Source organism: Malurus melanocephalus, unplaced genomic scaffold (assembly GCF_030028575.1).
Source record: "Malurus melanocephalus ecotype Western Australia unplaced genomic scaffold, MMel_1.1 scaffold_2, whole genome shotgun sequence".
NCBI lineage: Eukaryota > Metazoa > Chordata > Aves > Passeriformes > Maluridae > Malurus > Malurus melanocephalus.
In genome coordinates, this window is record NW_026623234.1 from 6,365,390 (window position 1) to 6,390,966 (window position 25,577).

General features: G+C 39.6%; 1 protein-coding gene across 1 annotated transcript; it reads right to left on the minus strand.

Annotated features, from left to right (window-relative positions):
• Window positions 1-1,723: 1,723 nt before the first annotated feature.
• Window positions 1,724-19,787, minus strand: DCAF4 (DDB1 and CUL4 associated factor 4). The gene is made up of 14 exons (XM_057366617.1): window positions 19,712-19,787; window positions 19,400-19,516; window positions 17,677-17,774; window positions 15,874-16,025; window positions 14,483-14,565; window positions 13,755-13,857; window positions 12,834-12,977; window positions 12,091-12,140; window positions 10,743-10,822; window positions 9,060-9,155; window positions 8,846-8,943; window positions 7,986-8,162; window positions 7,220-7,334; window positions 1,724-6,287 (listed from the first exon to the last, which is right to left on the minus strand). The coding sequence occupies exons 2-14, from the start codon at window positions 19,507-19,509 to the stop codon at window positions 6,094-6,096; spliced, it is 1,500 nt and encodes a 499-aa protein (XP_057222600.1). The 5' UTR covers window positions 19,510-19,516; window positions 19,712-19,787; the 3' UTR covers window positions 1,724-6,093.
• Window positions 19,788-25,577: the final 5,790 nt, after the last annotated feature.

Here is a 25,577-nt window from a genome sequence, read left to right on the forward strand (position 1 = left end):
TGTCTCTGAAAGAACATGCTCACAAAGTGATTGTCTGTTCACAACTACATCCAGCCTACACAAGGAAGTAGATTTAGAAGATATTCCAGGACACCTTCGGTACTGGCCAAGTTTACTGCGGACTGTCTTTGTTTTTGTAAGCAAAAGTCTGCCATAAACTGACAGTTGTCCAAATAAGGGCATGAGTAGGTAGAAATCCTCTCTTAAAAGRCATTCTGTACATCTAGCATAATTCTGTGCTTCAAAGTATTCTTTATTTTTTTATGGGTGAGCAATGTGTTCTTGGTTTATAGGCTGTGCCCTGTGTGCTGTTTATGCATGTAGCTTTACTACCATGTTAATGCACAAAGAGAAAGCAGCCGTGACATTCCATGTATAAAATCTTTGGCATCTGTTTCAACTTGTCTGATCTTTTTTTTCCTTGTCAAAGAACTTCCAAAGCAAGAACTACTACTCAGTCAAAAGGAAAATGTCTAAACATTTTTAATATATATGTAGTCTTAGTAATTTAGCAACCTGTCAGTATCAGAGTCCATTTTAGACTGATTATCTTGGAGATGAATCTTTTATGATGTTTCTCTACAAAGCAAAGTCTTGTGTGGTGCTTAAACTGCTGCAGGCTTGAGACTCTTACTGGAGAACATTGAGAGGTGTGTTTTGGGAGCTTTGCTTTCCAAAATGAAAAAAAAAATCTCTTAAGGTTTAACTTTACTTCTGTTTTTCTTACAGAATAGCTTTTATTTTTCCTAATATTATTTGATGCTGTGAGTACATGGTATAGAATATGGTTATTAAATGGCTTAGCTATTTGAAGGGGATAGACGTTAGCGAGCCCAATGCTTTTCAGTGTTAATACATTAGAATTCAGTAAACAAAGAGCCCTAAAAGATGTCTGGGAACAGAAAGCTCTACAGAAAACTTAAATGAAGGAAATRGAAATCCTGGGGAAAAAGCCCTCAAGCAACATGGAAGCATGTTGTGCTTGGAGTGGGACAGYCAGCAGAAACCTGTGAGAGTTCTATTCCTGAACTATTTGGAGAGAGGCTTTGTGTTATAAGGAGTACCAAACTGGAGTGAGTTTTTGGAAAACCTGTTACAAGTTAAGCAACGTTGCTGGAGCTTTGCAAAAGCACAAACTGTGAGTTTCATAATGGCAGTATGAGACAGTTGTGACACTAATGGAACTCCTGTGTGAAACTCCTGTATTGACAAAGGCAAAAATAGGAGGAGATGATTGTTTTTTCAGGAAATTTCTAGATCATCACTATGTGTGTGGTGCCGAAGAGAAATTAATTACTTACCATGAAGCTGCAGTCGGTCAAGATGSTATGTCCCTTGGATCAGCTGAAGTTCACTGTAATGTTAATATTTTAGCATTCAAATTGTTACTCTTGCTTGGTAGGATAATGAATTCAGTTAGTCTGAGATGTGACATGGTAAAAGCATGTTCTGAGTTAGATTGAAATTGACTGTTTGATAGRAAAGTCTTGCCAGAGAAAGTATGTCAGAATGATTATTGACAAAGCAGCATCTGCACTTCTTCTCATTAGGAAATACTATGGAAAAGATGGAGTAAAGTGAGAATCATGTTAATTAACCAATGAACAAAGATGTGTGCCCCAGTAAAAAACCTAATTCCTCACCCAAAGCACCACGAAACAAGCCTATACTTGTTGATTGCTCTATTCTGATGGATTTATTTCCATAGTCTGTACTTAATGCCAATTCAGCATGAAGATTCATCTTCAGATAGGTGATGTGGGTTTCCCTCTCATTCTATGAAGCAGATACATGTGAGTGTCAAATAGATGTGGGCACTTTCAGTTAGACTCCCTAGCCAAACCCTGTAGGCCATTCTTGGCTTAAATATATACTAAATGCACATTGCACCTGAAACTTGCAGCCAGGGGACAGATGGAGGAACAGCATGGCTGCAACATGTAGTTATTGTCAGGGTAGGAACAGGCTCCAAGGTGGAGTTACTTGCACAAGAAAAACTGCTGTCTTTCATTCCCTGCCCTCCCCCACTTCCACCCCCTGCAWTGATTTTCCTGTTCATTCGTTCTCCTGCCCAGTTCCTTGCAGGTGAAGTTGCAAAAACTGAAGTTGGCCAAGGTATCCTGTATGTTTCTGTGTCCCTTGTGAATTGGACCTTTGGCTGTGTTCTGGTAAACAAGACAACCCTTGCCAGCTTTTGATGTCAACAAGAGCTTATTTGTGGAAATAAACACCACATTAAGTTAGATCTGCCTTGCATTTATGCCAGGTGTCTGCTGTGAGTGCTGAGACATTCACAAATGTCCCTGCTGCTTTGGGAGCCTGGGCTTTAATATTGCAGCACTCTGGCTTCCCACCTGGTTATATACTTTGTTCTCCGTATTTTTGCTTTTAGCATAACCAGTCCAATTAGGTTTAAATACTAATACAATTTTATTTTGGCAGCCTCTCATTTTYGTGTTTCATTTGTCAACTGACATTGTCAGTCACTGTAATGCCACATTTGTGGCATCGTCTTTGCATTTAATTATCACTGRTGGCTGTAATATAATTTGGCACCAACAAATATGTCTTTGCCTGCCAGTAATTTGAGAACAGAAATGATCTGGACGAGTGATAGAACTGTCTGCTTTTTGTCATCCAGGTTTCATTTCCATCCCCAACTGGGCACTCTTTCATGGCAAAGCAATGTTGACATATATATTCTGTCAGTCACAGCACACATACTATGTCGTCAAATGTGTCTGTTTGGTAATGCAGGTACATCAACAATGAAATCATGTCAATGCCAAAATAAATAAAAACTTGCTATGAGGGCTTTCAAAATCAGCAGTATAATGTGACAAAGACAAAACTAAGGTAGAATGGCAGCTAGTTATTACAAGCCAAAATTAAAGTGCTTTCAGCTTTTTAACTTCACTTTTGTTGGCTATAACTCAAGCAAAAAAGTAATTAAGTAATTTACATATATATACATATATATATGTGACAGTCCTTATGTAGGAAATGTTTTAATTGTAACATTAAAGAAATTCTAATTTCAAGAATGCCTGGAGATTTTGAAATACACAGATTTCTAACACTTTAAAAAAACAGGTTAAATCTTTCTGCTTAAAAGGCAATTTTCCAGCAGCACTGGAGAGAMGCAATAGCATATGTATGATGGTGATGTCAGGAAGGCATTGGAGTGCTTCACAGCTACCATGATATAAAAGGAAGTGCAAATAGGAAAGAAGTTTGAACAAGAAAAGGCASGTGATCTTGCTTATTTTGATGTTACCTAAAAAGGGTAATCAACTTTGTGCCTTAGTTTCCMTTTTTGAAACTTTAAACTGATTTGTAAAGTGCTGTAAACAGTTGGGTCATGCATCTCTCAGCCCCCAGGCCCTCACCCCAGAATACCTGTCTAGAAGGTACTTTGGGTTGGTGGTGGTGTTGGCTGCTGGATTCAGCTCACAGTATATGTAGTATATAGAATAGATGCAAGCAGCCACTAGTGACTGAAGGTTTGGGGACCAAAGCTGAATTCTCCACTGCCAGATTATAACTTTTCTGAAAGCAACTTTTGTAAGGGGATACCTTGAGACTATATACATAGTTSGGTTTGAATTCTCCCTTTCTCACAACAAATGCTTCATTTTCTAGTCCTGTTAGAATAGGTCCAAAAATGCCAAAATGGCAGTGCGAATTTGTGACTAGTAAATAAATTTTTTAACCTCTTAGTTCCAGTATTCATTAAAAGAGGAGAAATGACTATGAATTACTGCAATAAATTGAGACCAACAGAAAGACATGACCAACACCACCACAGAAGACCCAGAAGCAAATCCCCTCCATGTGTTACAAATTTCAAGTTAAAATTGAATTTTTTCTACCTGTTATATCTAAGAACCTTAAGTGATCTAAAGGGGCTTATATTTAAAGAGCTTTATTAAGAGAGTTGAGAGATGAGAGCAGCAGGGGACATGGAACAGARCAAGGGTGAGACTGCGGCTTCTGCAAGTTGTGTTGATGGGAGGCACTGGCAGTTTGGCTGCTGAGCCTGGTGGTCTGCGCTGTGCCATGGGACCCAAACGGACCAAGGTTATTGTGTCTGCTGGATGAGGGATGCTGCAAGCTGTCTTGAAGTACAGGGCTGACCTTTCTGAGGTTTCCCACTAGTTCAGTGCTTGCTGAGAAGCTGAGGCAAAGAAATACTGTGTTTTGATACTTCAGCAGAGAGGAAGAGTGCTGCAGTTCCTATTTAACTGCTTTAAGGTCCTGCTGTTGCTGCATAATAAAGAGATGATTTAATACATTTTAGCTGCTGCCTGTAAACTGCTTGCTGTTAGTCATTGCAGCCAAATTGCCTCTCTTCCTGCCCTGCTTCTCCTCTCCTTTTTTAGTGCTTTTGCAGGCTTAATTAGAGGTGWTGGCTGCAAGGGTTTGCAGGGATATGTGTGTGGCATTTGCTTCCTGCAAACAACAGAAAGGAAATTATTTTGTTTTCCATGTTTTCCCTAAAAGGAACAAAGAGAAGAAACTATCTTCAGTTATGTAAGATGCCTTTCTGCCACAATTCTTAGTTTGTGTTTCCCACGGCAATTAGACGTAATTGTTGCAATGTCTTTCTTGTTCTTGCAGAATGGGTAGTACTGGTATTAAGAGCACTGAAAAAAAGTTTAAATTCTAATTTAAATGTTGGAATTAATTCTGCTTTAAGGGAGTTCATGATTTTTCTAAGTCATTACCTGAAAATATTTGAACTACACATTTACCAGCAAGATCAGTATCAGGTGTATTGCAACTCTGAGTTSATTATCAGATGTAGTATTAGGACTTTGCAGTGGGATGGGGTTATGTACACTTCTGCTTTCTGAACAGATGCTTAGTKGCAGTATGCATTATTAGCTAAGGCAATGCAAATGCTCTCGAAAGTTGTGCTGTGTGCATTTATCATTGTGCATGCAACAGAAAACAGAATCCAAGATTAACATAACTGATCAAGACAAATTGCAGAGTATTTTCTCAAATTGAAAAGCATCTAAATGGATGCCAGGATGAAAAGTTGGTTCTGGCACTCCTTTAATAAGAATCTTGGAAAATTTGAGTGCAGTGAGTGTGCCTTTCCTGTAAAGCCCATCTTAGATCTCAAAGGTTCCTGATCTGGTCCGTGCTTCCTACAGATAGTGAGAGCAGGATGGTCTTGCCCAAGCCAGACTGGTTACCAGGCAGGAGGTGGAGGTAASGAGGCTCCATGGATAGTACTTGATCTCAAATACAAACATGGTACAATCCAGTTACTGTGAGTTGTACTGGTGCTACAACTTTGCTGCCGAGGGTCCAATTGTAGCTCTGTATGCAAAAGGCCTGACTTTGCATGGGTGATCACATATCCCAAAGATGTGGTCTGTACARCTGGGGTCCTGCTTGTGTCCTGCTATGGCTGCATGAGCAAGCCCACCCTTCCAGACTCCTGACCAAACTCCATGGTAGGGATGTGGACTTGGTTAGGAAACACTATCATAATTAACAGGGGCTTTCAGCTTCTCTACTGGGCCAGAAAAGGGGCTTTTAAAGAGGATGGCAACGGTGTAGTAGCATGCTAACATCACCTGAAAGGGCCAAAGTTTAGTGTGACCCAGCAAATGTAGCATGGGTAAGAAAAACAGCCATTCCTTGCACTGCTTACAACCGTAGGTGGAACAGTGGCAGTTGAAGCAGGAACCGTGACCGAAGCTCCTCCAAACAAAGCCCCAGAAGACTTTAGTGTCAGCTTCTCAACATCACTGCTTCACTCTGCTGGGCCTGCCTACTTTTGACAGCAAATTCAGCTAGCACAACAGAGGCTCTTTAAGTTACCAGCTTGGCAGGCTTACAGCTAGATTTCAGAGTCTGAATCTTGCTTATAGTTAATCAGTGTTCAGCTTTTATTTACAAGAGGTCTGAGATGTATACAGCAAAATTGGCTGAACCTGCCAAAGGAGGTTCACAGTTAGATGGGCAAAGCAGATGCAACAGCAGCACATAATGAGTCAACAGCTTGGTGACTGGTGTAAAGATTTTGAAGTCACATATAGATTGGCAGTTTTGTAGACCAGGTCTCAGGAGAATATGTCAGTTGTAGGAGAAGTGGTAGAGATCCTGTTTGACAGCCATGAGTAAGCCAGGAACTCCTCGGCTACCCCCAAGTCTTGAAGAAAACACCACACTAGGAATGGCATCTTTGGATGATGGGTGGGGAGAGGGGATGGTTCTAAGCAGACGAGCATCTTGGAGACTCCAAATTCTGGTGTAGCAATCTTGACCAACTGGGAGGAAAGGACAGCAACATTCACCATTACGCAAGAAGGACTTTACATGGTTCTACACTATTATTACCACAGAAGGAAATCTAAGTCAAAACACCCTGACTATTTCTACACCCACAAGAAACAAAGTGCTTATTTATACTTTTTTCTGTTAAGTTTTACACTGAATACTACAAAAGTGGGAAAAATGTGCATTTCCTATTAGGCAATAAAAGGTACGATAAATCAGTATTTAGAACGCTTTCCTCTTTATCAARCTACTAAGCCAAAAAAGGGCAAAAAAATTTAATCAAAAACTCTTTTTATTATTCTGCCATTTATTGACAAATSCAAGGAAAGGAGGTCACTGTCTTTATAGTGTGTTTGTGAAGCTCRGCTACACTATGAGGATTTTGCTTCATCTGTTGCCACTTTTTCTCCCCCCACCCCAAATATAATAATAAAAAAAATTAACTGTTACTGGGAGTATTCAAAATGAACCTGAGTTGTACAGATGGCTTACAGTCAGGCCCACATGCCAATKCTTCAATCCATCACCACACTATCCACTTAAGCACCAACTAAACATTTACACAGTCTCTATATAAAGTTATCACCAAGTCTCCCTCCTATTTACATGTTGTTTCCCTAAATTTCAAAATCAAGTGTTTTCTGCTCTACTCTTGAGACATATTGTGGAAAGAATAGGACTTTTGTAGGACACGGCAGATAAAGCTAATAAGCACCACAAAGGAGTGATCATAGTAGGTGTGCATCCATAACATAATTTCTTAATTTTCATAGTATATTACAGTATGTCTAAGTCTAAATTTGTTCTGAATTTTAAAGAACAGCTTTACAAGTAATAGCTGTAGCTAAGAAACACCCCTCAGGCATACAAAATTCATGACCATGCACTCTACAAATAGGGGGGGGGGGGGAAGTCAACCCACCTGCTATAAGAAGTCCTTCCTCCTCATTTACATGCAAAGGGAGAAGAGCATATTCATTGTGATGACCTTTGTACTGTTTCACACACTTGGCTGTTCTCAGGTCCCACAGTTTTATCTGCAAGTTGAAGGGTTTGAAAAAGGATATATTAAAGCAAAGAGCACCTAAAGGCTGGATGTGTTGGAGCCAGTCCAGAGGACAGCCATGAGGATCATCAGAGGGCTAGAGGACCTCTCTTATGAAGACAGGCTGAGAGAATTCAGCCTAGAGAAGCAGCCTTCCAATACCTAAAGGAGGCTACAAGAGTGCYGAAGAGGGTCAATTTACAAGGGTGTGTAGTGACAGRACAAGGGGGAATGGCTTTAAACTGAGAAGGGTAGGTTCAGATTAAATATCAGGAAGCTCTTTAATCTGAAGATGGTGAATGACTAGAATAGGTTGCTCAGAGAAGCTGTGGATCYCCCATCCCTGGAAGTGCTCAAGGCCAGGCTGGATGAAGCTTTGAGCAACCTGGTCTAGTGGAAGGTGTCTCTGCCCATGGCAGGGGGCTGGAGCTAGATGATCTTTAAGGTTCCTTCCAACCCAAACACTTCTATGTTTTGTAAGTGCCTCTGGAATAAGACCCATAAATGGAACTACCACCCAGTTCCACACTACATACTAAATGCAGGCATCTTCCCTTGGGAGTGTATATTTATCCCCCCCAGGGATAAATACCTGCCCGGATACTAAAAGGAACAGAATATCATAAACACAACAAAACCATACCTTTCCAGCCATATCTGCTGCCATAAGATAATGTTCAGCCTCCATAAGGTGAATAGATGTAACTGCTGAGCCATGGAAGAGACGAGTTGCTTTCCAGCTCTGCCCCTTTCGGTTCCGTTGGCGCACATCAATGCTGAAAATCTCACCTGAACGGCAGCCATTGTACAGCACTGGGGTCTGGGAGAATCCCACAGAAAGAAGCATACTGTGTAACATCTGCAAGGATCTTACAACTTACAAAGAGGCTGTGTCATGCTTTTGAGTTCTATGATGTAGTTGTCAAATTATTTTAACACAGGCATTAGGAAGCAGAATTTTAATTACACACTGCAAGATTTTTGAGCCAACTCACTGGTTCTATTCAAACATCAACTGTTTACTTAAGCTGTAAAAGTCTGGCTAGGTGAGCAGGAAYTTAGTCGAACATAACAGCAAAACAGAAATTGGAATTCTCATATTCCTATTTCACCATTCTAATTCTTTGTGAACAAGTCCATTAGTATTTTATATGGCTTTTCTCCTTAGTGGAGGTAATACACTGAGTGTTAATGAAATGAGTAAATTTACCAAAACCAAAACAATTTTACATTTTATTACTATATTCTTTGTACTTTCTTAATTTTCTTTTAACCTCTGTAATACTAACAAAAATTGCCCGTTGCCACAGTTTGCAATCAGTTAATCWTTTTGTTGCTATTCAAATGCGTGAAAGCATCAGACCACATCAGTTCTGYGGTGTCACAGCCAACAGCAGCTGTCATCACAAGCTAATGTACAGCAGGAGGAGTCCTGTCCCAAACAGAACAAAGAGCCCACCAATGAGGCATTGCTCTGAAAAAATGATGTATGGTTCTCCTTACCTGTGTGGCAAACTGCTGTGCCAGTACATCACTGCTGGTTCCAAATGTCTGTCGATGCCCTGTCACTACATTGGTCACAAGAACTCGTCGTGTCAGACCTACAGAAGACAGATGATATTGGTTTAGCTTGTAACTCAAGTAGCAGCTGGGAGATGAATGCAAGGAGTCTTTCSCCCCAAGACAGAGGGGGTTGCTAGCCTTGCAGATAGATCACCTGTGCTAAAGCAGTTGTCTGCYTGGGGATTCAGGCACCAAGCACAGGACCAGGCAGTGGATATCTTGAAACTGCACAGCATTCCAGGTCGATCTCCTAGATGACAAGAATAACACATGAAGTGTCCATAAAATGTTAGGACAGGATGATAACTCAGAAAGGTTCTCAGATTGCCACACTTCTTTTAACATTTCAATCTGAAGCAGAGAAAATGTTACCCAGTTAGTGTCCCTTTGCTACTCAAGAGAAAGGAAACATAAATGGGACTTCATGACTCTAAGTGGGACACTTACAGTCTATGTAAGTAGATGATATTGAGAGACTGAAATKTATTCAGTAGTCAGAGGGCTGACCATGGCAGGGAAGAGTAACAGTTGCCTTATAGCACTAAGCCCTTTTTTAAAAATGAGTGGGCCAGAAATAAAAAACATTTACTTTATAAACTATAGATTACCCAAAACTAACCTGCAAGTTCTTGGCCTATTAAAAAAAACAAAAGAAGTAACAATATGCTAGATTTGACCTTTATTTGTGTAGCTCCTGCTCAAAACTTATACCAACAAGCAGACTAAGTCCTCAGTTTTCACTGCCTTCATGGCACATCATACACCTATATGTAAGGTAGCAAAGGTGACAAGAATGGATGGATAATATAGTTTTAGACAGGGAAAGTTCTTCTTTTCTCCCAGCATCTACTCAGCAAGGCTCCCACAAACCACCTATTTAGAAAAGTGAAGTCAGTCAGACTTGGAAATACCTAAACAGTCAGCAGGATACACTAGACAGAAAGACTTTGGTGTAACTCACAACATCTGATTATGGTAGCTTAAAAGGGCTTAGAATCTTCTAGCAACTTCAGAGCAACTGGCTATGCTGGCCTACTAGCCCTCCACTCTCAACAACTCTTCAAGTTCATGCTGACTTTATGCCTAGTTTTTTAATGACAGCGTAAACAGTAAGACATTAAAAATTTAAAATGGGTCCATTACTGTTATCTATCACATATTTCCTCTGTATAAACTTAACTGATCATGTCTGAATAGAAATCAGATTAGAAGACTGCATTCTGTGGCTTTAAGAAATATGGTTCTAACATCTGTCAGAAAGTCCAATTAATTAAGTCCTGCCCCCAAGAACACTCAACAAAAAAGACTAGCTATAGCCAGACTTAAGACATAGTATTCTCCCAATCAGTCAGGTTTATGTACAACTGAACATGAGCTTGTACAAGGAGCTATGGGGCTGAGATATTTACCAGCTTTCCATCTCTGATAATCCACTGAGCACACCTGAGGAACTGCTATCAGAAGGGATTTTGCACTGATTCTGGATAGTCTATGAGGAAATGTGAGTACTTCTTGTGTGCAGCTTCCAAGTATTAACTACAGGCCAAGCTACTCACAAAAAATCTCAAGTGTTTACCTTACAAGTGAGGTGTTCTCCTGCCAAAGTCAARTACAGCAGCAGCTAAAAATAAAAAAGGGCTTGGAACACTGCTACTTAATTAAGTCTCAAGTTCTTTCCTCATCATTTCACTTCCTAAGCTSTTTTAGTCTTACAGGAATACAACAKTCTCACCAACTACAGGAAGAAAAATACTAAAATAATTCTTTCATTTGTTCTCTTTCCATATCATAATTGCTACCAGAAATTAGAGACGAAAAACCAACAAAAACATCCTACCTGGGTTAGTGCTGCTGAACAATGATGCTGGAAGCAGACTGGCACAGCCTGGTGTTTCTGCAATTCCCATGAGACACAGCTTGATGAAGTGAGTTAAGGAAAACAGATTTCTCCCTACAATGGAACAGGCTACCTAATATTTGTAACTGGGAAAAGCAAGCCACTACTCATAACACGTTTCCTTGATGTGACCTTTGATGTGCTTTGTGTTTACAGTTTGCAACTATGTCTTGACTTTTCATTTCTTTCAGAGGAACGAGCTAGAAAGAACTCAAATTCTTGCTTGTGTCTTGTGTATTTTCACTACCAGAAAGATAAGAGGAATACTACAGCATTTTACGACTGATTGGAAAAAGAAAAAAATAAGCAYGGCCTATACAGATCATTCTTCTCATCTTTACATGTTGATGACACTGCATGAATACAGATCTGTTTTTTAAAGAGAAAGTTGAAAAAAGGGGAGCACACATTGGTGAGGCAAGGAAGATCACTTTAGATTACAGTTAAATATTTTATGAAGACTGTACCAGGTATAAATAGAACTGGAAAGCTGCATTTCAAGTTCAGTGGGCTAAATCCATAACATCACTACGAGAAAGCCGGAAACCACCAAACCAAGCAATCCCGAACTCCTCCTCAGCTGTGTGCAGGCCTGAYGAGCTCCTGCCCCCTGATGGGTCGGTCTGGAATTGCCTGGCTTTTCACATGGGCCATTCCATACTTTTCTTTTGGCACTTCAATAGCGCATCTGTCGTCTGCCATCTCCTATGTCAAAATTCCATTTTACCCCCTCTCTTCTGGGCTCTGCACTGTCCATTATTGCTTCCTCTACTATACCATCAACTTCCTTCTTCTGAGTCAGACCTGCAGATCATGCTCTGAAAGTTGYAGATGATGCTACTCATTGCTCCCATTCTCTCACCCCAACCAATATGGGTGTGGTTTTAAACACAAACCACCCCACTTTCAAAGAGGTTCACTTCTGAAAAAAGRTTGTTGCCTTAACCCTCTGCTCTTGTTCTTTTGCCTCAGCCAATTTCTAAATATCAGATAATTTTGGATATGGCATTTACATACACTATTAATGAAGTGGGAATTCTCCAAGGCAGAAAACGTGGTCTTTCATTTACATTAACATGGGAACAATTCTACATAAATCTGTAACAGAACCATACATCTGTCTCACTAATTCCAACATATTTTGATTTTTATTACTTCCTCTGTTTTCCAGAAAACTTATTTTCTGGGAGAACTACAGGAGAGGTATTCCTTGAATTTAGTTTTTCTGTGAAATATGATGCAGATTTGTGAAACCTGAATTACAATTTTGCTTTTTTTAAAAGGATATAAAACATGAGAATCTGGATGAGTCAATGATGCCCAGCACACAGAATTCACCTTCAGACACAAGAAGACAAACCATTTTTGTGATCTGTTACTCAATTAATGGAAGATTATTTCCATGCAAAGATTACATAGAATTAGGCACCAGGCACAACTCCTCAGCCCACTAAATAGCTCAGTAATGAGGCATGAGCATTTTAGCGTCWTATTTATCTTGCAACGACCTAACAGCATTGAGAAGTCTGACCGTACGCAGACTGAGGCACCATGCACATCCTATTATTCAAGAGACCATCCTTGAAAGAATCTGAGCATGAGGAGATCATGAAAGCTTGTTTTAAATATGCCTCATATTTTAAATATGCCTCATGTTTAAGGATAAACACAGTTTCCCAAAATTATTTTTTAACACAGAAACATGCAAATTTCGGTAGTTTTGGTAACAAAACATTAGTTTTGCCAGCTACAGTCCAAGTCTGAAATAAGCACTACCCTTGGAAGGTGGTACTTCTATGTAGTCTTTCATTCTAATTGTAGTATAACGTTCCTGACAATTATCACTGGTATTGAGCACTCCCAGAGACAGGYTTATTGTGGTTCTGTGTTTATCCAAGCTTCACATTTCTAGATTCTTCCATTCTCTTCTCCTAGCGCCTTCCCAACCCTCATGGCCTTTCCACCTGAGGCTCCCAAGAACAGCGTTGTGAGAATGCAAGCACCAAAGGAAGGAGGAACAGAAAATAATACTTTGCGGTTTGTGAAGTAGAGGTTGTCATACATCTCCACAGTGAGAGACTCCTTCCCCAAACCGCTGAGATTGATGATACCATATTTACATCCTCCATGCTCTACATCGTTCACAGTGAATATTCGTTCACAAGCAACATCTGCCTGTAAAATAAAAGCTTACCGGTCACACTTACTGGAAACTTACAGGAAAAAGAGCTTGAGGGAGCTGCATTAGGTCTAAAATGAAACAACACATTAATTCTGATCCCTTTAACACCACCTGCTTTCCATTCACCTCTAAAATCAGTGGCCAACTCCTTTCTAAATGCATGCACAGAAAAAAAGGGAAAATAAAAGGCTTTAGTCCTTGACTAACAATAATCTTTCCAAGGTTAAAAATTCTATACACTTACACTGTTTCTGAGTCCCTTCTGCCTTCAGCTACCTATGCAGTGCTCTGTTTACATGGCCAGGAGCTGGTCCTGGAAAGCTTCCTATAAAATCTATGGAAGATCATGAAACRTAAAGTGATTACTGATGTTTACTTAGATTCTGTGGACCATAGGCTTTGCCACTCCTAAAATTCTTCTSTTTCATTTTTTTTCTTCTTTCTCTTGATCCTCACCACTCTTCCTCCCATAATAATGATCCTCTCAACTCCTATTTACTTGCAAAAGAACRTCGATCAGATTAATAAAAACCATAACAAAAAAGCTTTCATAYCTAACCTTTTTAGTAAGTTTCTTTCATAGGAAAGGAACAGCTTCTCCCTACCTATTTAAAACTTGTACTGAGAACATATTTTAAGAACTGACACAGCAGGAATAAACACATCTTTAAAAGCTAGATTTGACCTATGTGATTTGATTACAAGAGCCTGAATTTTCACTGAAGATGGGCTCTCTTTATCTTAGCGACCTATCATTTCTCATGACATACCACAATGATTTTAAAATTGTTGGTTCCAGCAACTGAGGAATCCGGACTGTGAATTTCTATCTTCCTCCTCTGCATGCAGTTCACTTTTAGTTCATGGACTAGCCTGTAAAAGCAGGTAGGAGGGTGAGGGGGTTGAAGAGAAAAGTACTCAGGTAAGCCCAAATTTAATGCATATGAAAAAAATTCTGGTCAGGATATAGAACTGCTTCTCAATCACCAAGGAGAAAATGCCTAAGTAACTAGCATGCTTAAATTTAACTTACATAACCCATGAACATGTGCATCTTCCACATTCATGTAATTTCATCCTGCTATTTTGAACCCCAGCAGGTCTTTAGCAGCTGAAATAACAACACAGCAGGTCACTAACTTAACTTGCCTTCTGCACTGCTGCTGAAACTGGGCTACCTTAGCTGTTSTAATGGGGGACAGGGGAATGGTCACCTCAGTTGAAAGGTATTCATCCTAAGAACAGCTGTGCTGTACTTATAAAGTACAATGAGGCAAAACAGCATATCCATATACATACATAATGTGAACTTTTTTWAAAGTAAAATGGGGAAACAACTTCCTCATTTGAATTCTCATCATTTTAGTAATCTGATTATTACAGAACATAACCTTTTTGCTAATTTTAAGTAATATGTTCCTCCTCAATYCAATGAGGCAGAGTTGCACTAACACCAGAACGTGGCACTGCCAATGGAAGACAAATCAAATTATTGTACCTGCAATAACTTGTGGAGCTGAGCAAACCCAGCTGCCTTTTCTGTAACAGCAAAGATGAGTTCAGTCCAGCCCTTGTTGTTTTCTGGAAGAGAGTAACATGGAACTATACTCAGTTATTTACTTGTTTATGATTCAAACAGGGCTGTGGGTTTTTGAGGTTTGGGATGTTTAGGTAGCCTTTTCCTTTAGCTTACATGCATCAAAATTTTCAGAATGTAGAAAACACATTCCAGCACAATCTCTCTGATTTACTACAATAAGTAGACAAGAATATATTCCTGTGAGATGTGGAGGGCTTCTGTAAATACAAAAGCTGGAAAAAAWATGAAATCCCAACAGCTATTGTTTTCAATTTACATAATCAGCAGTACTRCCTGGAGGTGTAAAATCACCTTCTTGTTTCACAATACCTGAAATTCTAATAAATCAAATTTTTCTATCACAACGAGATGGCTACTGAACACATGGTCTTATTGTTGCACTAAACTGCTTCTCCATTCCATTTCCATTCCCCCCACAGCACTGGGGTTGGAATTAGATGATCCCTAAGGTCCTTTCCAAACCAAGTCATTCTATGATTCCATTCCATGATTCACAATTTTTCTAGAATTTAATGCAAACACTTTCTGAGGAGATCATTTTACAGAATTATGGAGTAAGAAATCTTTTAGATAAAGCTCAGACAAAGCAAGTGTTTGAGAGTCAAAATGATCTCTACAGTGAGAACTGAACAGCTGAATAGCTGGTTGGAGGATTTTGTTGCTTAAGAAACAGAACACTTCTTCCAAATGAGGGCATATTTAAGCTGAACTGTTATTTGTAAAGTCATAAAACATTTTTTCAGGTAATAAAAAAGCATCCTTACTAGATATTGTACCCAGATTGCAAATATTCAGCATCACCATTAACTTCACTGTAACACTTTATGAAGAAAAACACACAGACTTTCCAGGCATAAACGTTAAGACCTGTCTTGATTTTAGCTGTCAAAAAAAGTTCAAGAAAAAGCTGTTTCCAGCAACTATGATTAGTATTGTTTCTTCAAGGTCCAGGAATATGATCAATTATTAAAAATGTGAAAAGCTTAAAATTAAGACCCCACKTTGCTAATTCGAGGTAGGCATTTGAAACCTGGCATCCAATATCCAATACCAATATTGAGTGTAACTGCTGGACAACTGCAATTTTGAGCACAGTTCCTGTGTCTTTGTTTTTTGTTTGTAATGACTTGATTTCACTACTGTGTGGAACAGCCAAACAAAAGGYTTCAAGGACTATATATTCTTAGCATAAAAAGAAATTGAGTTGTCAGAATTTGAAGACTTTAGTTTATAATCTGTCCTCGGCCAGCGTACAACAAAGCCTAATTGCAATCCTTTTCAGAACATACCTGCTTTTGTTCTTCTTCTAAGAGTCTCAGTCTTTTGCACTCCATTGCCTTGTGCTCAATGCTGTCCTTGGTGAGTGGGTTGTGGTTATTATGTCCAGGCAATAGGCGAAAATAGCGGTTCTTTTCTGAGTCATAATAAAACCCCGGCAGTTCTTCAGAGTGGGGGGGACATGGGGGAGAAAAAGTGGCAAAATCAGATAGATRACTAAGTTTATTGCTCTTTGATATTCACGTCTTCATGTGAATGTCAGATTTATGAGACCCAAAGCTCTCATTCCCAACAGGTCCCAAACATGATACACAGACTAGGAATAGATAAGACACTCCCAGGAAAAAAAAAAAAAAAAGATACACAGACTAGGAATAGATAAGACACTCCCAGGAGAAAAAAAAAAAAAAATAGATTATTTATAGTGTTCAAATGCAGTTCTGTTACACAGGTACAGAAGGGAAGTCACCACTGACCAAGAGGAAATTCTCACCAAACAGAAAAGTACARAAGAAAGGTTTTGTTGCAGAACAAAAATTTCTTCATAAATCATAGGGGASATTCTTAGTTAAAAGAGTTGGTAGGACAGCAAAAAAATGGAYAATGAGGTATCAAATAAACCCAAATGAAATGATTCACTTCCCAAACAAAACACATTTTCTTCAGCACATAGGAGMTATTTAGACAAAATCCAGAGTACATTTGGCTCATTCCAAAGATAAACTGGGATGAGAAACACTCAATTTTAGTGCTTCATTGTCTAGGTAAATGCAGAGGTAGATAATTACAATACTTTGACAGATTGTCTCAAGATGAAGAMATTTATTCAGAAGCAATTGTTAACATTCCATTTCAAGAGTTTTTGTTTGAAACTTTATCTACTACCAGAATTTTCATTTTAAGTAACCTCTTTTTGCTGCTGCTTACCATTCAGTTCCTTGTCTGCATCTTTTAGGTTTCATCTTAGCCACAAATGACCAAGACTTATTCAGGTCAGCAAAAATAAAARATTAGTCAATGAATCAGTAAAGTTCATAAAAACACATTACATTTAGTATACAGGATCGAATTACACAGGAATAAATATCTTGCAGGATACATATCCTAACATACAACACAAACCAGTGATATACAAAAACCATCTCTCTAAACTCTGGTTTTGTCTGTTAAGAGTCAGTGTCAWTTCAGGACTCTCCTGCTGTAAAGAAATGTATGTTCCCGTGGCTTAGTTTTTGCTAGCATTGTTTAATGAGTCAGGAAACCAGAACAAAACCAGGACATCTTTCTCAGCAGCACTCTACTTCATCATTTGTTGTTAATGAACTAATACTTAGCCAGAGTGTATTTATTACAGACTACAAAATACACGGAAGGCATAAAGTGAGACACATCACACAAGGGARACACACCACAAACTGGTGGATTGTTGTGCCTTTTAAAAGACTGAGTAACTGAATACAAGCTGTAATTTTTTATATGCTCTCTTATTTTATCTGCTTGCTCAGTAGTTAATTTTCTTCCCAAAGCAGCATTTCTGGAGGGAGAAACAGAATTGTATTTTTTTCGGTTTATATCAGCTTGGCTAAGCAGGCAAATTTTCAAACATGAGAAGCACTTGTGGGCCAGAAAGTGATTYGGCTCTTTCTCTAGATCCTCAGTTACTACATCCTTTTGTATGACCTGATGTTACTTTTCTCTRCAAACTTTACTATTTGTATTGCTCTCATAACACCAGATTATTAATGCAGCTACTACGACTTTTTTCATACAATCATATAAGAACTGAATTTTGACCTATAAACACCATCTCTTACCTGGCGCTGCAGAGTTCTGTGTTGAACTGGATGAAGAAGGATCTTCACTGCTGCTGGGGCCTGCATTCACTGGGGTCTGTGGTTCCTTCTGTTCCAGACTAAAAAAAAATAGCACTGCCTTCAAGAAAGGCTCCACACATCTTTCCCACAAAAAATCTAGAAAGCAGATTATTACTGACATCAATGCAATACCATTTTGCAGTGCTCTGATAAGCACGCTCTGCATATCACCATACCTTAAACTATGAAATTCAAACAGTGAAAATATTCAGCTTAAAAATTTCTGAAGAACATTAGTGATACCAGCATCCTAAAAGCCTTAAATTATTTATTTAACCATTAGAGGTGGATGTTGATTCTGCAAGTGCCTTTAACACTTTTTAGCAAAAGATTAACTGGGCAATTGTACGTTAAAAGAACAACCCAGTCCTGAAAGTATGCAAGTCTTCACAGTATAAAGTGAGAGACAGTGTGGRTAAAACACTGATGTTAGATGAAACACTTTGCCATTTTGAGGTTCAGAAACATGCAAAATAAACAAAAGTTTAATGAAAATTCCAAGGAAGAAAGGCCTCTGCATTTCTAATAAACATAAGCATGGGGTTACTGCAGTTTTCCTCTTTTTGAAGTAATATACATGAGCACATTCAGCATGGATAAGCAAAATTCCACGGGGAAGTTTTCTGAATCAYTTGTACATTTCTCACTTTTAAAGACAGGTCTTACTATATGTCATCTTAAAAGCAGTAGGTGAAGATGTTTTTCAAGAGTCATAGTTTATTGAAAAGAGAATAATTTATTGCCAAAGAGAATATTTTATTGCCAAAGAAACTCTAACACCAGCTCTCCTACACTTTGGTTACAGAAGTTTGAAAATAGTTAAAGAACACAGTGGGTATGCAAGSGGAAAAACACCCCAGATCGAACCCAAGCACTTAACTTTAAAGCTCTTTAAGAAAACCCTTTTAATTCTGCTCACTTAAGTAGTGCCCATGTGCATTTCTACGTTTTCTTACACAAGTGCAACTAATGTGGCAACTTGTATGTATGTCTCTCTTCCTAAAAATATGGTTTTCTTTAAAAAAAAAGCTTAATATGCTAAAGCAAAGCATTGGCCTCTTTTAGTACTGCAGGAGGCATTAAATAAAGAGCAGGTGAATGAAAAAGCAACCATAAGAACAGCTCAAACATAGGCAAGAATAAGTTTTACAGTATAAAACACACTTTTCCAAAAGGATTGGTTTTCAAGGCAGGGGATTATTCCAGACACCTTGTTTCATCTTCCTGATCTGCTAGAGGTGGTGTTATTTACACATTACTTACCATGCTTTCAAACATTGATGAAGATCCTTTAATAACCGATTTTATACCAGCAGACAGAGGCTTAAAATAAGCAGACAGGCGGAATGAGGTAATTATTTTTCTTCCCTGAACTATCTTTGCATATTGATGAAGGGTTTATGGATGGTAATGCTCAGCTGAAAGGACTGGCTCGTGGAACCCCATCCCAATTTAAAATCAGTGTACAGTTGTGAACACACAACAAACTTCCAGAAATAAATGCAATTCTGCTCCCAGTAATAGACAGATACACCAGAAGTACTGTCCACTAGATCTTCAGATGGCAACCCTCTCAGTTCTTCAAAGTCTCCATTCTGCACATTTAGTGAGGCATAAGACCCAAGGGCTTAACCCCTGCCAGGCACAAGCTGCCTGTACTTGCCTTTCGTTGCGGTGGCTGTGGCTGGGTCTCTCGTGTCGGTGGGGGTGGTGGCTGCGCTTGTTGCTGCTCCATCCACGCCTCTCCTTGCCTCGACGGAAATTTCTCCTCATTTCTACCCTTAAAGCAAACAAACACACATACTTCACCCCTATGCGCCTAGAACGGCTCAGCACACAACACAAGTYTCTTAATGCGGCCTCTTTTCAAACAGTCTCAATCTGCAACGACCAGGCCCGTGGACCGCCCGCACCACAGGAGTTTCCCTGCGCCTGTCGATTTGCCCACTAATCCGGGACCAGCTCCGCAGCTTACCCCGCCGCGTTGAAGGCAAAACCCGGAAGGTACAAGGGCAGTGACGACCAAACGCCCCACCGCCTCTCCTGGGGCCCGCCCGTCCCTCACCGCGCCKGGCCCTGCGCCGACCCCGCCGCGTCCGCGCTCCCGCCGGCGCTCCGCCCACGGCCGCAGGAACGCCTCTCATTGGCGCTCAGCCGCGCGTGCAGTTTGACGGACAGCTCGCTCGGCCAACCGCAGGGGGAGGGGCGGGCGCGTGCGCCGCGCGCGGGGCGGGGCGGGGCGGGGCGGGGCCGGGGCGCGGCGCTGAGGGCATGGCGGGTGTGAGGGAAAGGGGGCGCTTAGCGGGGGAGGGAAGCAGCGCGGGCGGACAGGGTCGCGTAGCACGGTAGGGGAGCAACGCAGGGTGGAAGAAGAAGGATTGTTGGGACGTGGCATGCTTTGAGGGTACACCGAAAGGGTGCCGCAGCTTCCTTATGTCTCTAGCTCCCTCGAAGCCATCCTTTGGCTGTGGGCAGCTAAAGGCTGTTAATAACCTCTCTGAATTTATCAAGAATTTAGAAAAGATAATGTTGTCTTTAAAGTGAGTCTCGCCGCTGAAGCCTCTTGATGCTTCATTTTTTTCTTACTTGGAGCCTTTTCCTGGGCAGCAAACGGGTGGGTGGTGTTGAGCCGCAAGGTGCGAGGGAAAGCTCGGGGCTGCAGAGGTCAGTAASAACTCGGTTGGTCAGAAGGGCAGTGGTAGTTACCATCTCCTTGCAGTCAGAGTAATAAACCTCTTCTTAATAATTTATTAAAGGTATCCTTAAGCAGTTTTTGTACAGTAGACTTCCCCTTCCTTGTATAGGATCTAGTCGTTAAAAAAAAAGTTAAAACAGTATTGTAAAAAAGTTTTCATTTAATGAATGATTAAGGTTAAAACAAACAGACAAACAAAAACTATAGTTAACAAAAGAATTGTGGAAAGATTAGGGGGTTTAGCCTTTTTGCTTCCGAAAAGATTGGGGKTTTTTTGGTTGCTGTAATAAATAAATGTCTGGGAACATAGGCAATGGATTTTCGTTGCTTTGGGTGCTTAGACTTTGCACAAGTTTGCTGTCTTACTTGGCAGGAGAGTAATTTTTTGGGAGATAATATTTTCTGTTTCYCACTTGCATGATCAATGTTTTAGTTCAAAATGCATAGAGTTAAAATAGCTTTGTAAAGTATTTACTTAAGGACGAAACAGCTGGAGAAATCRCCTGTGGCTTGCATATATCGTTTGTGAGCTCTACTTTGTCTTTACAAGGCAGACGACCAGCATGGTCTAATTCCAAGGCATATTTTGTTGATTARGTCTGTCTCTCTTTCTGGTTCAGTGATAGCGATCTTTAGCTTTCACAAGATAATTTTGAGTTTTAATACTGTAACAGGAGAAAARTACCTACGGAAAGGGCTGCATCAGCGGCTAATAGTGGTGATGCTAATTGTCTTTAATAATACTGTCACTGCCAGTGTTGTTGCTAATACTGTCACTGGMTTCAGAGTGCTGGTTTGTGTGTTATTGGTACTTGGTCTGTATGTACATTTAATGCATGTATGCATTTACATAAAATGTACAAATATGTAAATAAAATGCACACATTCACCCATACATTGTTCCATAGCAATTGCTTGTCTAATCTGTTCTTAAAGCCTTTTGGTTTTGTTTATTCTGATTATTTTATTTTTATCTCTCACTGAAAGGTTTCCTGATGTGCTACCTTACTGCTTTTTGCTACAATTTAAAAACTTTACTGCTATTCCTTCTTCCCTCTATGGATAAAGAAAATAARTTTGTTACCTTGCTCTCTGCAGAGTATCTGGGTCCATGGATTGTCCTGGGTTAATGCAAGGTAATCAAAACCAGGATTATGTCTAATAGCAGAATTTGTGTTTGTTCTAATACTGCTGAAGTCAAAGCAGTTTAAGARTCTGTAATTTTGTGCTTGCTCTGCATTATGAGCAGCAGCAGTCCTGCAGTAATAGTGTCAAAATGAAAGTTGCTGTTTGACTTTCTGTCTTAGTTTTCAGAAAGTCTCGCTGTCCCGCAGGCTCCACTGTTAATGTAGAAGATCACTTTCGGATTCTCTGACATTAGGTCGTGAAATCGTTTAGGTTGGAAAAGGCCTTTAAGATGGTTGGGTCCAACCATTAACCAAACACTGCCAAGTCTACCATTAAACCATGTCCCCGAGTACCATATCTACACATATTTTAAGTATCTTCAGGAATGATGACTCTGCTGCTTTTCTGGGCAGCCTGTCCCAATGCTTGGCAGCCCTTTTGGAAAAAAAATTATTTAATATATATTAGGAAAAATGTCTTTAATCTAAACAAAGGCTTCTGRAGAATTTAGGGAATTGAGGTGGTGAATTGTTGCAATTTGTATAACGATCAATAACTTCCTGCGTTTATTCTGTATTGCATGTGTTTCACTTCTTTACTTTTTCACTTTGTCTAGTTTAAATCTCGAGCTCCCAAAGCAGTCCTGACGGTCTTGGAGGTGCAGCTCCCCTTCCGAGTCCGCTGTAAGTACGGGAGCGAATCGGGACCCAGGAGAGGGCAGCAGTGCACTTGCATAAACCCGCTATGTCTTGGCTCGGTAGGGTCTTCTGTACCAAGTATTGAATTCCTATAAAAATCAATTTTAAAAGCAGGAATACACCAACGAATCCGTTTTCAACACTAMTTAAAAGTGTATTTATTTGTATTTATAGCTCTAAAGTCCAAGGACACTGATGYCGCATCTTTTAGCCAGGCTTTCCCTCCAAGTAAGAGGATGAAGCTTCTTTCTCCTGGTATCAGCTTTGTCTGTCCTGCAGGTCAGAGGTCTTAAAAAAACCACTGCTGTGAGATATATATCAACCTCTTAGTATTTATATATTTGTATGTATTTTTAATATAAAATGTATATAAAAATATATATAGAATATATAAGTGATATAAATTCAGTTTTTGCTGTAATGCTACATCTGAAGTATTTTCTAGTCAAGTGTCTTTAGGAGTGAGACACATGCTGGTCAAACGTTGCCTTCTTTTAAATGCTTTTCTTAATAGAAGTGCTCAGGTATAGTTTGCTGAATATGCTGATCAGTAATGAATTAATCCCTTACTTGTGGATCCAAAATAATAATTTGTATATAAAACTTATCAGATGTAAGTAATTAAAAATTATTTAGGTGCTTAGGAACGTGTCCTTAAAAGACAGTAATAAAAATACTTAGTTATACTTTTGCTGGCACTGGTGGAGGGGCTTAATGAGTTCCAATTATAATCAGAAGATTGACTGGAGAATATGCAGGCCTAAGTGGGTGCCAGCAATGCACATGGTTCTGTGTGTTGCTAGAAATGTRGCCATGGTGTTATGGGTCTCTTCAGATAGGCTGGCACATTCCAAGACATGGTCTCTGGTAAGAGCCCATCTGAGACCTTCTGTTTGTCATGGTCTGCCCTCTGCCACAGCTGGGCTGTGTCTGCCACCTCAGGGGCAGCATGTTTCTTCCTGTGGCTGCTGCAGCCCAGTGCAGARCAGTCTTGCTGCTGCTGCCACTTGGAGATGACTAGAAGAAACAAAACAACTAAATTTTCCAAAACACCACAACAATAACAAAACAGAAGATCCAAACCGGAATCTTACTAGACAGTAAGGGACCAGTTGAAGAGAGGTGCCAGACTGTTGTTGCAGCAACTTGGTGAGTGCAAAATGGCACATCTGAGGCTGCTTGCCAATTTGATAGAGAAATGCGAGTGTTTATCTCATGTGAGTGTTTCCTGGTGTAGCCTCTATGAGTATTAGAACCCAAGAATCCAAGGGGCCTGATGGCATTAATCTGAGAATACTCTGAAGAGTTAGCTGATGGCTTCACAAGGCGTCTTTCAGGGATTTTCGGATGGTCTTGGGGATCTCTCGGATTCTCAAGCACATGGTGTTGACCCTTGGGGTGGTCCTGTACAAGACCAGGAGTTGAGCTTTGATTTTCCTTGTGGATCCCTTCCAATTTAGGATATTCCAGGATTCTGTARTATCTCCCTAGAAAGACAAGCTGAAGTCCAAACTCTGGTGCTGAATTTTATGCATTTAAACTGTGTATATCTTAAATGAATTCTTGTTTACCCTGATTTGGAAGGGATGTTAAAGATCCTTTAATTTTTGCTGTAGGAAGAATAGTTTACTTTGTAATTTTTTTTTTTCAGACTTGTTACTCCTGGAATGCAACACAGGCTTCTGTGTACCAGCTAGGTTTTGTTAGTTTCTCTTTCAGAAACACATTTCATACTACATTTTTTTTTCAAAATAGCATGCTGTCTTTTGAATGGCAGAGTCCTGSATGCATGGGTAGTCCTTTTGAACATATTTTATTTTTGTTAGCTAAATATCTTAAATATTATTTGTGTGCAGCATGAAGYATTACTTAACACTCTGAAATGTCTTTTGTGGGTTTTTGACTTCTGTCATTATTACTTRTAGGCCCAATTTAAGGACTATTAAATTTGTAACAGTATTTACCTGTCCTGATGGTGGTGTAGGTTTATGAAAATTGTGTGTGTATACACATAGATGAATATATGGTCATATGGTCTACAAAACCAGAATTCATGACCACATATTTCAGTGCATGGTAGGAGAGAATGCTAATTTGAAAGCATGAGATTTTAAAGTGATATTGACCACAGAGATGTCTCTGCTCTGCCATGTTTTCTGTGGTACTCTAGGTCTGACATGTCAGTTYAAAACAAAAACTGGCCCCTTTGTTAATGTCATTGCTTTGTGATTTTTTTTTATTTTTTTTATTTTATTTTTTTTTGCTTTGGTAAAAGATCATGGTAAAGTGATCCRTCAAGCAGGCAGGGATGCTATCAAAGCTTTACACTGCCAGAACACTCAACTGGATGTTTTGTGCCTTGCAGAGTCATTGTAGAGTAGAATATCTTGATGGTGAAGAAACCTTTGTTGAATACTGCTGTTTTAGGGGGAGAATTCAAGATCTGCATTGGAAGGTCAAGTTCCTGGTATAAATAATGCTGTCTGCAGAGCAGTGGCAGCTGGCAGCTTTTTTCTTTTTCTTCTGGACTCATTTGTTCATCTCCTCTAATACACTAAGTACTTGCAGTTACAAGATGGATTTCTAGTCTTATTTAAAACTTTCCAGGAAAAGAACTAGTCAGAAAGGAAGTATTCTCTTTTGGGTTTAAAATCTTGTGTGCTTCTTCATATTCTCCCTTGCCTACTTTAGGTAATTAAGTTGTACTTTTATACAGAGAGAGGTGAACTGCTTTTCTTTTATACATCAATAGCAGATGTCAGGCCTCTGACAGTTGATTTCCCACTGGAAGAAAAAATTGTGACATAGACCACAGGAATCATTTTTTTATCAGACCTCCATATTAAATACATGAGATTTTGAACAAATATGGAGACTGATGATATTGCAGGAAAAAACCCTTCTCCAGAAATTTCCATCTGGAAGTCGTGTTTTGCTTTCAGAGAACAACTTTATTTTTTAAGTTCATAGCCACTAAAGACCCAGTGTTACAGGTTTACCTGAATTCTCAAAATCCATATTCTGCTCATATCCAAAGGCAAGCAAGTAATTGGAGAAACTTGTGTGCAAGGAGGCATTATAATCATGTGAATGTGATTCTCAGAAATGGACAGGAAAAGAACACAGTGCTGTTTTGGAGCATGGGCTTCCTCAACTGTCCTGTATGCATTGTGTCCTGTAAATATTCCCTTTGTAAAAGTACTGTTTGAATCATGCAGGAGTGACTTGCTTAGTCTCCCTCCCCCCACCTCATCATCTTTGAAGATGTGTGTTGGAATTTCTTGTTTCAAGTGCTTTTTTTTTTTTGTTTTGTGTTTTTT